Source organism: Lissotriton helveticus, chromosome 7 (genome assembly GCF_964261635.1).
Source record: "Lissotriton helveticus chromosome 7, aLisHel1.1, whole genome shotgun sequence".
NCBI classification, from domain to species: domain Eukaryota; kingdom Metazoa; phylum Chordata; class Amphibia; order Caudata; family Salamandridae; genus Lissotriton; species Lissotriton helveticus.
The window spans coordinates 257,152,298-257,166,488 of record NC_136068.1 but is presented as its reverse complement, the minus strand read 5'-3'; the positions used below and the strand labels follow the sequence as shown (position 1 = coordinate 257,166,488).

At 41.2% G+C, this 14,191-nt stretch overlaps 1 protein-coding gene across 3 annotated transcripts in view; it reads left to right on the top strand.

The window, feature by feature from the left end:
* The window catches only part of RIPOR3 (RIPOR family member 3), a 452,740-nt gene that overhangs the window by 213,957 nt on the left and 224,592 nt on the right, over positions 1 to 14,191 (top strand). For 2 of the 3 annotated variants that reach the window (XM_078652038.1, XM_078652039.1), the window contains one exon: positions 5,899 to 6,045. In XM_078652038.1, coding sequence (XP_078508164.1) covers positions 5,899 to 6,045 — 147 coding nt within the window. The remainder of the gene's footprint in view (positions 1 to 5,898; positions 6,046 to 14,191) is intronic. The other variant, XM_078652040.1, reaches the window with a different exon arrangement.

Here is a 14,191-nt window from a genome sequence, read left to right as displayed (position 1 = left end):
AAAATGGGGGGAAATCCAGTCCCCTATCTGTCTCCGCTGAGGTGCAGACGAGGGGTCGTTCCTACATACGGTGCGGAGTTGCCGGGCACTGCAGCTCTTCTGGTCTGGCGTGTTGTCTTGCTTGGGGCGTGTTCTGGCATGGGATATCCTGACGGACCCTAGATTGGCGCTCTTACACAGCACAGAAGACATCGGGGGAACAGGTTTTGTTTTTGGGTCTCACATTGGCTAAGCGGGACATAGCACAGCACTGGAAGGACGCGTCCCCACCCCGTATAACTAACTGGAAAAAGGCCCTGGATAGGTGCATGTCAGCGGAGATTGTGGTGTTCCAGTTGAGGGGATGTCCTCAGAAGCATGGGAAGATTTGGTCTCAGTGGACCAAGTACAGGGGTATAGATCTGCCCTCGATGTCGCAGATCACCACTCGTGACCCTATTGAACAACTGATGGTGAATGATTTACCTGTTTAATGTATCAATACTAAAAAGGCGTGGCTGGGAATTCCTTTGACTTTTACATGTAATGTTCCCGAAGTATGTATGGTACACACTAGGGGGGTGGGGGGATAGGTGTTTTTGCTGGTCTGATGTTCTGGTCTGATGTTCCGCAGACTATGGGGGAGGTTGTTATACAGTACCCAGAGACATTTCCTTATGCATTTCAGCTCTGCTTTGCTTGCCGGGCTCTGTCCCTCTGGTATGATGAAAATTCAATAAAATCTGTTGTTAAAAAAAAGGGTTAGAATATGGCGCTGGGATGGATTTTCATTATGGCTCAGAGCATCTCGTTGTTGAGACCGGTGCATATTTCAAAACTGATTTTAGTTTAAATGCCCCTTCCATTCTAGTTTCCATACACCTCTCTAGGAGGTAGATATTCAAACATTTTGCGCTGTGTTCATGTCACAAAAGTGATGCTAACCAGTGCAAAATGTTTTTTTACCAATTTACTTTCCAGCTAAAAACCTCTTTGGCGTTGCATAGTACCCTACAAGTAACGCAAAGCAGTGCAAAACATTGCTTTGCATTACTTAGCGCCAAGGGAGCGTTACATGGGTGGTACGTGAGCGTTCCCATGCAGCCACCCATGCCTTTTGACGCAATGCCCGATCTACAAACAATTGTAGAGAGGGTTTAGCTCCCAAAGTTAACACCATCTGAAAAGAGGCATTAAGAGGAGAAATGTTTTCATTTTTCCTTTCTTTTACTACTTTATATGTGTGCTGCACAGTGCAGCACACATACAAAGTGGGAAAAGTGTTTGAACTTGTTTTGGCATTGTATTTTGTACAGGAAGGGTCCTGTACAAAACCTATGCTAGACTCAGGTATGCACCTTAGCGCTATGGCGCTAAGGTGTGTGCCTGGTGCACAGCAGCTAAAATCAGTACCGGCGCTAGGGTGAGGGGAGGAGAGAGCCTTATCTCTATACATATGGCACTCTCCTGCTCCCTTTATGTCACACAATGCAGCGCAGCATTTTTGAATGCTGGGCTGAGTGACTTCTTAGAAAATCTGCCCCATAGTATCTATTTTATACTAGCTGTACTCGGACACGCGTTGCTGTGGCTCAGTCTGGTTAAATGGAAGAGAAAGAAAAGAGTAAGTGCACGTTTCTGATATGTTTAATTTCACAATGCTTATGGGTATACAATGTTTTTGTGACTATTGTCTCTAAGCGTCCCTTGTAGTTGTTGCGCAGCAAGCAAATCGATAGGGTCTGTTAGGCCTTTCGATTAAAAACATGTGCGTATTGTACACGCGCGTATTTGAATCCAACGTTGTGTATTTATAAACACACACTAATGTTGCAAAGTGAACCAACTCCTCCCCCCTCCCTCCACCCACTTCCCAGTCTGTCATCAAGACACCAACTGTCCATCCTAATATATGTAGACTATTGTCTCTATGCTGCGTCCTTTCTCAATTTTGCTAAGTGAACCAACTCCTCCTCCTCCCTCCACCCACTTCCCGGTCTGCCATCCTGACACCAACTGTCCATCCTAATATATGTAGACTATTGTCTCTATGCGTCCCTTTTAGTTGTTGCGCATCAACGAAATTGATAGGGTCTGTTCGGCCTTTCGAATCCAACGTTGTGTATATATAAACACGCGCTAATGTTGCAAAGTGAACCAACTCCTCCCGCCTCTCTCCACCCACTTCCCGGTCTGCCATCCTGACACCAACTGTCCATCCTAATATATGTGGACTATTGTCTCTATGCGTCCCTTGTAGTTGTTGCGCAGCAACCAAATCGATAGGGTCTGTTCGGCCTTTCGATTAAAAACACGCGCGTATTGGACACGCGCGTATTCGAATCCAACGTTGTGTATATATAAACACGCGCTTAATCGAATCCAACGTTGTATCAAAATTTCAAAGCAATCTGTGAACAACTTTCGGACATTTAAGATTTTGAACAAACTAACATCGACATTTTTATGTGTCTTTTCCGGCTTTCAATTAAAAACACGCAGGTATTTGACACGCGCGTATTGGAATCCAACGTTGTGTCAAAATTTCAAAGCAATCAGTGAGGTACTTTCCGAGATTTGCGATTTTGAACAAATGAACATTGGCATTTTTATGTGTCTGTTCGGGCTTTCGATTAAAAACACGCACGTATTCGACACGCGCCTATTGGAATCCAACGTTGTGTATATAAAAACACGCGCGTATTCGAATCCAATGTTGTGTCAAAATTTCAAAGCAATCGGTGAAGTACTTTCGGAGATTTGCGATTTGGAACAAACAAACAGTTACATTTTTATTTATATAGATAGTTTCTTTGTAAATTTGATTGTATTCTTGTGGGTTTGTAAAAATCTCCACCACATTCAATTTATTAAAAATATTTCAAATGTATACCAACCAGGGTATTTTTTTTACACCATCTAATGTCAGGTTATCTGCCAGACAAAATGTAACTAGACTTGCTTCAGGATTACCCCAGCACTTCATCCATAGTAAAAGCGGGACTAATTCTATTTGCTCCTCAATGTATGGAAGGCTAGTTCCTCATGGACAATAAAAGTTGCTGTACTTTTCGAGACTGCCTACAGTCAATGAGCAGAAGCATTTTCTGACCGCTGGCTAGACCCTGCATTTCCATAGCCCCAAACCACTGCTCTGTATAGCCCAGCTGATACTCCTTTACTTCTGTACAAATTGAGCATCTCTTTAATTGGATTGTTTTTCAGTTTTCTGGCAAATCTAAAGATTGCCTCCACATTTCTTCCCAAAAGCTGGGCTTTTACAATTATGAGGGCATTCCAGCAAAGGGATGAATTTAGGATGATGCCAAATAATTAATGGTGTTTATCCTCTCCAGGCATGTACCCCCCTCGTAAAAAATCTTGTTTTCCTGTTGGATTTCCTACATGACATAATGTATGTTTTAGTGTAGCTGACTTTAAAATCTAGGGAGACCATATGTCAGAAAAGAATCCAGAATTATTTGTAAACATTTGCTGTACGGGACATGATGGCTGCATCGCCTGCTTACAGCAAAATTGGTATGTGGTGATTACCCATCCTTGACATATCCCTGCCTGTTGCTATCTGATGTTGACTGGACCCGTTAATATATAGGAGAAACAGGAAGGGCTCAAGAATACACCCCTGTCTTAAACCTAATAGTGAGGTAATCTGTGCAGTCTTTACTCCCTGCGGGCCATAACATATAGAAGTTGCTAAATCATGATGGAGCTGCTTTATAAGTTCTAGCAGGCCAAGGTCCACCCCCACTTTTTTGATAATGTGCCATAACTTTGCCCTATATCCATGTCGAATGATGCGCTTGTTAAATCTATGAATGCCTTGTGCAGGGTACCCTTCTTGGACAGTACTTATTTCTCTGCTATAAGGTATAGATTCAATAATTGCTCTACTGTGCCAATACCCGGCCTGAAGCCAAACTGAGCCCCTGATGAGATGTTATTTTCAATGACTCAAGATTCAAGTTGAGACAAAATAAATCTCCCCAGAATCTTAATGCTAGAATCTAATAGGGAGATTGGCCTATAACTCCAAAGCCATTGCAATATCTTTTTACATAAGGTGTGAGTATTGCATCCCATATATTATATGTTGTCAACAGCCTGATTCATGTACATGCCGTTTTGCGTGTCCCTAATAGCGAATCATAGCGATTCGCTATTGAGGACACGCAAAACGGCATTCATGTAGGAATTGCTACTTAAATAGCGATTCCTACATGTTCTTTATTTGCGAGTAGCAATTTGCTACTCGCAAATACTCCCCATTCATTCCTATGGGCCAAGAGGCCCATAGGAATGAATGGGGATTTGCGAGTAGCAATTTGCTACTCGCAACTAAGATAGCGATTTTAAGGGTGGCAGGGGTGTCCAAAGGACGCCCTGTAGCACCCCTAAAATGCACTTTTGGACAGGTGTTGCGCACACACATGTCCAAAGGACATGTGTGTGTGCTACATGCAACTTTGAAAAATGCTTTTAAAAGCATTTTTCTGAGTTTTTGCTATCTACCGACAGGTCTGACCTGTCGGTAAATAGCGGCCCCAAAAGTCCAAAATCGCTATTTTGTTTTGTGTCATGAATAGCATTTGAGGAATCTCTATTAGAGATTCCTTAAATGCCATTCCACGCAAATATGCGAATTCTTACATAGCGATTTTTGCATTTGGTATCATGAATACCAAATGCAAAAATCGCACTCGCAAAGGGCCAGATTCTCAGAATCTGGCCCTTTGCGAGTGCAATTTACCTACATGAATCAGGCTGCAAATCACTTGTGTGATTTTAATTTTTCTGCTGTTCCCTTTCTGCAATAAATAATTCACAGAGGTGATCATGGAAAACCATTTAAAAAAAAGTTCACATTACACCAACATTTTATGCAAGTGCTGCAGGTGCAAAATATGTTATACGGTGGAGGAGGTCTGTAGGTGTGTCCTTAGTACCCCAGAGTACTCCACTGTTAAGCCAAGTTAAAAAGACCTGCTTTTGACCTTCCCTGCATCAAAGTAAAGCTGATGTGAATGCACTGCACTCACCATCCGAGAAGACATGTCTTATACTGGCTTCCATTCAGAACATCATCTGGCTTTGACTTTCCAAATTTGGGTTTGCAGCCACAAACTACCATTCGTGCAGTCACAGATTATGATGCATGCGGCCTACCTCCATCCTTTGCAGTTGCGGCCGGCACGACTCGCGGGTGTGGGGGCGCAGGGGGGGGGGATCACGCTGGGGGGTAATTCAATTAAAAAAAAATATTGATATTTAAACTTACCTTTCTGACGGCTGGGTCCAGTGTCTTCTCTGCTCTAGTGCTCTCCAGGAACAGGGAGCAGAAGCAGGCAGCCAGGCTCCGTCCCTCCCTATACCCAATCACAACTCTGCTTGCAATCACAACCCTGCTCAAGCAGCATTGTGATTGGTCGGGACGCTGACCAGCCAGGGGCTAATGGGGAGGCATTTTCTCCATGTAGGCTGCATACAGCCTACATGGAGAAAAGGCAGACTGTGCATGACTTGCTTGGGCAAACAGTCTTTGTGCACTCAGGATTGGGCAGGCACACTACTACTCCCCTCCCCTGTTCTCAGAGCAGCATCGCCCACCCGCAACCAAACATAAAATGGTAATACTTAAATGTTATTACCATTTTATGTTTCTGCTTCTCGCACTGCGAGATGCAGTCTGCCGTAGTGGAGGAGCCGCCCAGGATCCTTTGGGATTCAGCAGAGTCCAAGTGGACTTGAGATGGTGTGGCTTAGAGAATACCAGAGCACATAGCCCACTTGCATTGCTAGAGGGACACTGTCTCATTATTCTATTATATCCTCAAGAACCAAACCTTCTCCTGTCTAATATACATACATATGCCTTACCGCCTTGATTTTTCTTTCCAGGAGTTCACTCAGCAAAAGCTCAGTAAGATCAAAAACGTCCATAAAGTCAGCAAAGCTGTATCCCTCGCTGCGAAAAGGAACTGTCAGCCTGGATCCACAGCCACACCAGGTGAAGAAAATATTTGAAGCCTTGAAAAAAGGAATAATGTAAGGACTTTAATGTGACTATCAAACTATTCAGTTGCTTCTCCTAATGGTATTTGAATTTAGGATGCATATTTCTGTGAACCTTTTCTGAGCATTATTCTGGTTTAGTGGTTTGCTCTAGGTTGTTTAATCAAAACTGCACTGCCTGGTTATTTTGTCATTTATGTGTAGAAAAATTGTAATGTCCTGTATGTTCAATTTCCAGTTACACTTATTTTGTTTCAGGAGGGCCAGGCTGGGAACCCAAAGCAGCCCTGTAATTTACTCGGGCCATCCCCTGGAGAAGCACTGCGTAGATCCAAGAGAAATCCGTACTGGATCTTTTGGTACTGGAGGCCGATATTGCAGCACCGATGCAAAACTGGCCTCCAGTAACAAAACCAGCCCACACTGCTGCAAAACCATCCCCCACCCTTCCAGCCTCCCTGGGAAAGGCCCGATGCCCGGTACGGCCAACCCAGTCCTGATTTTTAGAAAGGGCTCAGCGACTTCAAAGGGTCCAAAAGCAGATGCACATATTGACTCAATCCTGCTACCTGTTACTTCTGCTATTTATTGCATTGTTTTGCTTCTGACCAATATAAATTCCACACCAGAAGCATTAGGTTAATCTAATGAGACATAGCAGGTCAGAATAGTCTAATGTGTTCTATATATCTTGGGGACACCTGAGATCACTGCATTCTCTTCTCTTGGCATTCTAGAAAATAAACTGCATAACATACCTGTTCCTTCCTATCTCAAAACCTTAGACATTCAAGTGTGCATCTGACAATGTTTTCCACTACTGTGTTCCTAATGTATGTACACAGTTTGAATGTTATCACTTGCATTGTATTCCCTTTATAGGACCCCAGACATTTGAATGGCAATAGAATTGTTTCACCTATCTGAGTAAAGGGGAATAATAGTCAACAACTACCTTAGTTGTTTAGAGGGCCTGTCCAATGTAGACAAAAACGTTTATTTTACCCACCTGCATCTTTACCGTTCACCAACAATATTCCTTCCAGAGCAGGGGCCTTAACCTTTTCACTTCTGTGGATCCTTAATGAATAAAAATGGAAGTTAGGACCACCACCTTAGCAAATTCTATATTTTTAACTTCAAACAATAAACAAAATATATAAAGTATAGATTCAACAGATACACAGAATGCAATATATTTTTTTTATTTGCAAAGAAAAAATGCAAAAACCCAAACATTTTCACTTTTGATATGTATATCGGAGCTTTTCAATATTTACTTTTATTTCTAAAAGACAAGTCTAGATTATCGCTTTGCCTTCTTTGCTTTTAATGCTTGCTCTCACTTTGTCTGTGCATATCAGTGCTTTATTTGATGTCATCAATTGCTCATACTTTAATGTGTTTGATGTCTTTGCACTGTTCCAACAAGTTCGGCACAGGATACCTAATAATTTTTTAGCCTCCAATTTCAAATTCCCTCATATTTACAGAGCGTTGTAAAATGTTACAATTTAAGTGTAGCTTTTTCATTTACATATTCTTTATTGATCTGCTAGAATTATTTATTTTTCAACACAGCCTTGAACCCCTTAAATAGGCATTACTAACCACCAGTGTCTGCGGACCCCAGGATTAAGATTTGTTTTTCTACAAACCTGCTTTGTTTGAGATGTATTGTGATGTCATTCAATGTATGATTCCTTTAACCCCTTCGGCGCTGATGACGGAACCGCTCCGTCATCAGCGTCGGTTGAGCTGTGCTGATGACGGAGCGGTTCCGTCACGGCCCGCCCAGCTCGATAGAACGCTCATGCGCGGCGCGAATTCCGCGCCTGCGCTGAAGGTTCTATTGAGCGGGGCGGGCCGTGACGGAACCGCTCCGTCACGAGCACAGCTCAACCGACGCTCGTGCCGGAGCGGCTCCGTCACGAGCATGCGGCCGCCGCGCGGCCGCTCAAAACCGTTAGCACTGCGGCGGAATAGCCGCCGCAGTGAAGGTGTTAAGGATCAAGACCAAGCCTTATAAATAATGACAATGATGAGAACTGTGTGACATTACTGTCAGTGAACATTTTCACAAATCTTTTACAATTTCAGTGAATTAACTGATGTGGGAAATGTGCCTCCTTTTGTTCATAAAACATGAAAATGTAATAATTTACATTTTTTTTTACCAAGACTTTATTGATTGTTTTTCACATCATTTAGAGTGAAGATTTTATTGATTGTTTTTCACATCATTTAGAGTGAAGAGTAAACGTGTATAGCATCGATAAAGCAGGATTATATATTCAATGTCCAAATTTGACATTCATTTAATTCTCCACACAACAAACACATTCAATCCAAAATTATTAAATGTCTGTTCTCAATCTGCAAAAATAGATATTGATTTTTCCAAGGGTACTAGTTGCATCTCCTAACACTACCAGTTGATAAAAAATTAGGTTCTTTTTATCTACCACTTTCATAGAAACTTTAGCCACTATGGTGTATAAAATGTAATATTCTTTACATTCTAATAAAATTTTAGTCCGTATGCCTCAACACCTTTTCTTAGCATCATTGAATGAGTGGCCAGGTTTTCTTTCCCACACAAAACGTCTTTTATTTATTTTCTTAACTGACAGGAACTTGGTGGAGATCAGGACTAAATTTACATACAAAGAGAATCTAACCTCTATAGGGACAGGGTATTTCTGGAGGAGAGGTTTAGTGTACACAAGACAATTGACTGGAAGTTGGTAAGAAAAAAGAGGACAATACAGGAGTCTGCGGACTGGAACAGGTTGGAATCAGGACCGTGGAACTGAACTGTATAATGACTGCAAAGACAAAACTATCCAGACATAAAGATATACTGAACAGTGAATAAAAAGGCATGGTGATGGTACAGGCAGAATGAAACACTGAAAACAGGAACATGGCTGAAGGGAAACAGAGCTGGATTCATTAACAGGAACAGGACTGAACTCTAAGTCTGTGGAGATGGGCACACAGAACACCAAGAAAGGAAAACCAGAACAAACAGGCGATTCTCCTGCCTTTGGCAGGTTGTTGTGGAGATTGTCAAGTTGTTTTGCAATGATGGTCCTACTGGTCATACCAGAAATTTTTGAGGCAGTGGAATGAAATAAAGAAGAGAGTGATTTGATAAAAAAAAGAATATAGCTCCAAGGATGAGCCTCCCTGTAGAGTGAAGGACCACCCTTCAAATAGCCAAAATTGATACTGGCAATCAAGTAATACGTAGAGCCTCTCTGTTGGTATGAGTGCATTTATTTTCCTAAAGGGGTGGAGTGAGTTGATAGCTGAATTGGATAGGCTGGCAAGATGAGAGCAGAGGATGAGGTTCAAGACAAAGTTGAAGTAAAATAGAAATGAGTATATCTTGGCAGAGTTGAGCTTCAATACAAATGTGCTCATCCTGTTCTTGAGGGGCTCCCCAAAAAATCAGAGGATAAATAGGTCCACAGGAGATAACTCCCTCAGGAAGTGATATAAGACATTCTGGTCCAGTAGAACTGTGCTTGGACTACTACATAGACATTGAACGGCATGTGGACGACTATGAAACCTTGTGGTAGCACTCAAGTTAGAGGAAGGGGAGGTCATGTGGCTGATTAAATGTAAACAATCTATGGTCCTCCTAATAGGAAAGAGGTGAAACAGTCCAGAACAAAAACCTATTGGCAAAGACATAGGAGTCTATTGACAACGGCATTTTCAGGTGTAAACAAAGGCTCATGACCAGAAATTCCTCTTTTACACCTGCCAAGAATTCACAAAGATTGTCCTGTTGGGAATAAGTACTTTCACTACTGCAGATTCGTCCACCATATGTGCTGAAAAATCTGCATTAATAAGTCTTACTCAAGGGGTGGAAGTGAGCATTCCAAGGCATGGTTTGTATTGGAAGCTTGGGAACACCCACAAACAAGGACTTCAATGGACATTCCAAAACTCCTCTCTAACCTCTTCCATCATGCAAATAATCTGAGATTACCACCTTTCCCGTATGAAAAGGGGAATGGATCACCCCAGGTGTGCTCAGGGTGTTGGGGAACAGCTTTCTCCATGAGCAAAAATGTTTTTTCAACAGAGAAAGAAAAGATTTTTAAAAATTGCATTTTCCCAGGATGCTGCTTTCCCCGTACAGATTTTGTATGCTATGTACCATGCTGCACATTGGTAGTAGGAGCCTGTGGGAATAGAAACCCATGGAAATACTCACATGACATCCCTTATGGAGCACCTGAAAAGGTATTTCCGGTGCAGATTTCCAGGCATACTACTGGGAACTAGAAACAGGGAGGGAGCCTGTGAGGGTTGTTTGGCGGCCTTCTCAGCCACCCCAGAACTTTTCTCTACTGATGAGGGATACTATCCCGAAACACGAGCCATGTCTCGTGTCTAGAGATACTGGAAATATCAAGCACTTGCTTGCACCAACTTTGGTGAAACACTCATGAACTTTTTCCTAACTTTTCAACTTATACGCACTGCATATACCAGGATGCAGAGGGGCGATCCAGCAGAGAGGCTAGCAGTGTGCTCCCATCGTTGATTCCCATACTACTGGGAACTCTTCGTGAACACCAAAAAAAGACTAAAGTATATTTAGTCCCGAGAGTGCTCAAAAGTAACAGCATGAGATTGACCCACAGACTATAGCAGTACTAGCAGACAGGGTTCACCTTTATCAGGGAGTATCAGGATCGTGTCTCTGTGCTGCACCAAGATGGAACCCAGATTAATAAGTGGCTAGTTAGCTGGTTTTGGCAAAGTGTTTGAGTAGCTTAAGGGCTGTTATATTTTAAATGATTATCTCTAGCAAGGAAAGCTTTATGACTGGATTCAAGTTTTGAAACGTCATGCCATTCAATTTACATGCCTTAAGTATAGCTGTAACTTATTCAGGTTTCAGTGAAGTTGGGAAATGTCCTTGTGCAATGGAAATAGGTTTAAGAGATAAGAAAGAGGCAGAGAGAGTGGTAGTAAATTAATTTCTTTAAATAAAAACACATGGGAGTCTGGATCAGTGCTGAATTAGACTAGAAGCAGGGGAGTAAATACCAACTTGTATTTTTACATTTTATTTGAAAAGAAGGAGGCAACGTTCTCTAGATTTTCAAGAGAGTGAGGTATGTGAACATAAGGTATAGGACTAAAAGAGTGTTTGATGCCTTCAAAACCTGTGTTAGGTTTGTTGGTGGTTTAATAATTTGCAGGTTATTTTATTGTGCTTTTGTGTTCTCAATGTAGAATTTGCATGGCCTTCTTTGATATGATTTTTATTAAATGAAAGCTGAGTCTGAAGATATGCTGTACAGATTGTCTAGAGAGTGTTTTGCTAGTGTTCATTTCCTCAGTGTATTAATAAGAAGAGTTATGAGTTGACATGTTTGCAATTTGGTGACGCAATATCACCCATGATTTTAAGTGTACACTTGTTGTACTGAATAGTGATGCCAGTGATGTCAGCTAAATGGGTGGTATAGCGTCAGATGTGTTTCTGTAAGACATTGTAGTGCCATCCTGTTTCTTAGGGATCATTTGGAGTGTTTAGCCCTTTTTGTTGGTCATTTGACTGAAGGATCAGCTGAGTGGATGTGAATTGATGGCTAATTTATCAGACCATTTGAATATAATTGTCTGGGCACTTTAAAGATCTCCTTGCTTTCAATGAAAAGGTCATGGGCATGGTCTCTGCTGTGCGATCTACATATTCTACATATTGCCACTGTCCAATGTTTCAGATGATATTGATCAGCCCAACAAAATCTGGCTCTACTGGATTGTAATCCGATAAAAAGCTCCGAATTAAGAGTTTGTCCTTGAAAAAGGGAATAACAAGCAGATTTTGCTGCTTAACATGCGAGAATCCACATGTACCTCTAATTATGGCCAATTTTTACCTGATACATTTTGGCAGAATTGACTGGATAACATTTATTGGGGGGTAAGAAAATGGCAGTGCGGTGTTACCATCAAACTCCTACCGGAGATGTGTGTGGGAACAGGATTTACCACTCATATTGCAATAAGGCAGATCACTGGTAATGAGATTCCTAATGGATATTAAGTCATTGGATGGTTCTATTAAGGAGGAGGCATGACCAGAGTGTCTTTAGATATTAGCAACAAGAGAGAGAACTTTTGTTGGGAAGTCCAAATGTCAGTGAAAGTCAATGAGGGAGCATTTTAGTTTTTTTTTCTTTTGTTTAAAAATAAATAAATGTATAAATCCTCCTCCAGTATTATTCTGCCGTCTTTGTAAAGAATATGGTATCCATCCTGATTAAGGATGTCAATTAGGCTGTTTAAGTGGAGGAGAACCAAGTTTCAGTAATTAAAAGTAGGCTAGTTTGTGTGTCAAAATTAGATTTGCACTTTTCTCAGAAAGTGCAGTTCCAGAGTCAGCATTAATTAAATGCCCTGGAGGGATGGAATCTGTTCTTTCAGCATGGGAGGTTAGGCGAATGACATTTTCACGGTCCTGACCTTCGGTGTGATGTACTTTTAAGCTTGGGAGAGAGAAATACAAAGGCCAGTGCAGACAGCAGGGGAACAGACAGAAAATGCCTTTAGGAAGCTTCAATAGGAGCTCAAATGTATTTGACAGGGTATGGGTATGGGATTCAACCCTGATTCTCACAAATCTATATAGGGCAAAGAAAGATGGTATGATGGCAGCATAGCAATGTATATGCCTATTCTGGGAGGATCTTAGCAAATTTGATTTGGAACTTTTATGAGTAGTTCAATCTGCTAACTTTGCTAGATTGGTGCCAAAGTTGTTAACTTAACACATGCATGGTTGAGCTAGTTATTACAGCCTGAATTTCCCAACAACTACTTTTTGCAAAATTAATGATGTGAAAGTGATTTACCCGTTTCACTGGTGCTGGGAGTGACTCTTTCCAAAATGCCCTATTGGGTCACAGGAAACTTGAACTGGCTAAAGGTGTTGCCAGTCAGTAGCATCCCGGTGGTATATGGTGATGTAGGTGACAAAACGCGTTCATAGGACCTCGTCAAGTGAACAGCTTTGCAACCTTTGTGGCCAGGCAAGTGTACTGAAAAGCTGTAGATAAAGCAGCAACTCCGTTGGACTTGTGCAATGTTTGAGTTTTTCAAAGGAAAAACGCATGGCACGTTTAGCGCAAGGATTGACATACGTCTCAACAGCGATACCTATGAGCTTTGCCAATGTTTGTTTGGGGAGTGTAGATAGCTGCAGTGAATGAGCCAACATACATGCTGGCAGTTATGCAACGGAGAGGTAGGTGAAGCAAAAGACTAGGTGGGGTTTTTGAGTGGAAGCAACATGGAGAGTGAAGGGGCGGGGAAAAGTGAAGGGAGAGCAGCACAAGAGAAGAGAGCAAGAAAACATGTTTGCTCTGTTGAAGTGCATGTGATAAAAAATAAGCTAGTTGTTCTCTGGACGCAGGCAATGTCAGCTGTGGAAGATTACAAGTCAACACTGTGAGAAAGAAATACTTGTGGTATGGACAGACATGTGAATAGGGCTGAAATCCATTGAATCAAGAGGAGACATCTTAGCTAGACAACAAAGGCATCCATTCATGAGCAAGGGGCTAACCCAATGCTCACTCCAAGGGGTCTTTTCACAATGGTAAATTCACACAAAAGTACATCTACATGTGCAATTTTAGTCTTACACTTTGTAGTACATTTACTACTTTTGTGTCTGCACCACTTCTGAAATGAAATTTACTACAAAGTGTAGACTTACATGTCTCCACCTCTGAAACAAGGGGTGGAGACACATTTAGCAGTGTAAACTTACTACTAGTTACTCTTCACATGTAGGTGGAGGTCTCTGCCTCTGGGGCGGAATTTCTCCTAAGGTAAATTATAGAGAATTTTTTTTAATGTTTAAACTTTATAATGTAATTAGTAAAATCATTTTTATATTAAAAACTAATGTAAATTAATTTATATACTTATTTTAAATGTAAAAATGCTGCAAAACTAGTAATTTAATTTTGAATATAATATGTAAGTATTTAAAATATATTGAATCATAATTATTTTTTAAAGAGTTGATAAAAAGAATCCAACCTAAAGTAAAATGTGTACATTTATTATGTATTAAAATTGTAAACGTTCTATATAGAAGGAACATAATTTATTTAAAAAAATAAAACTT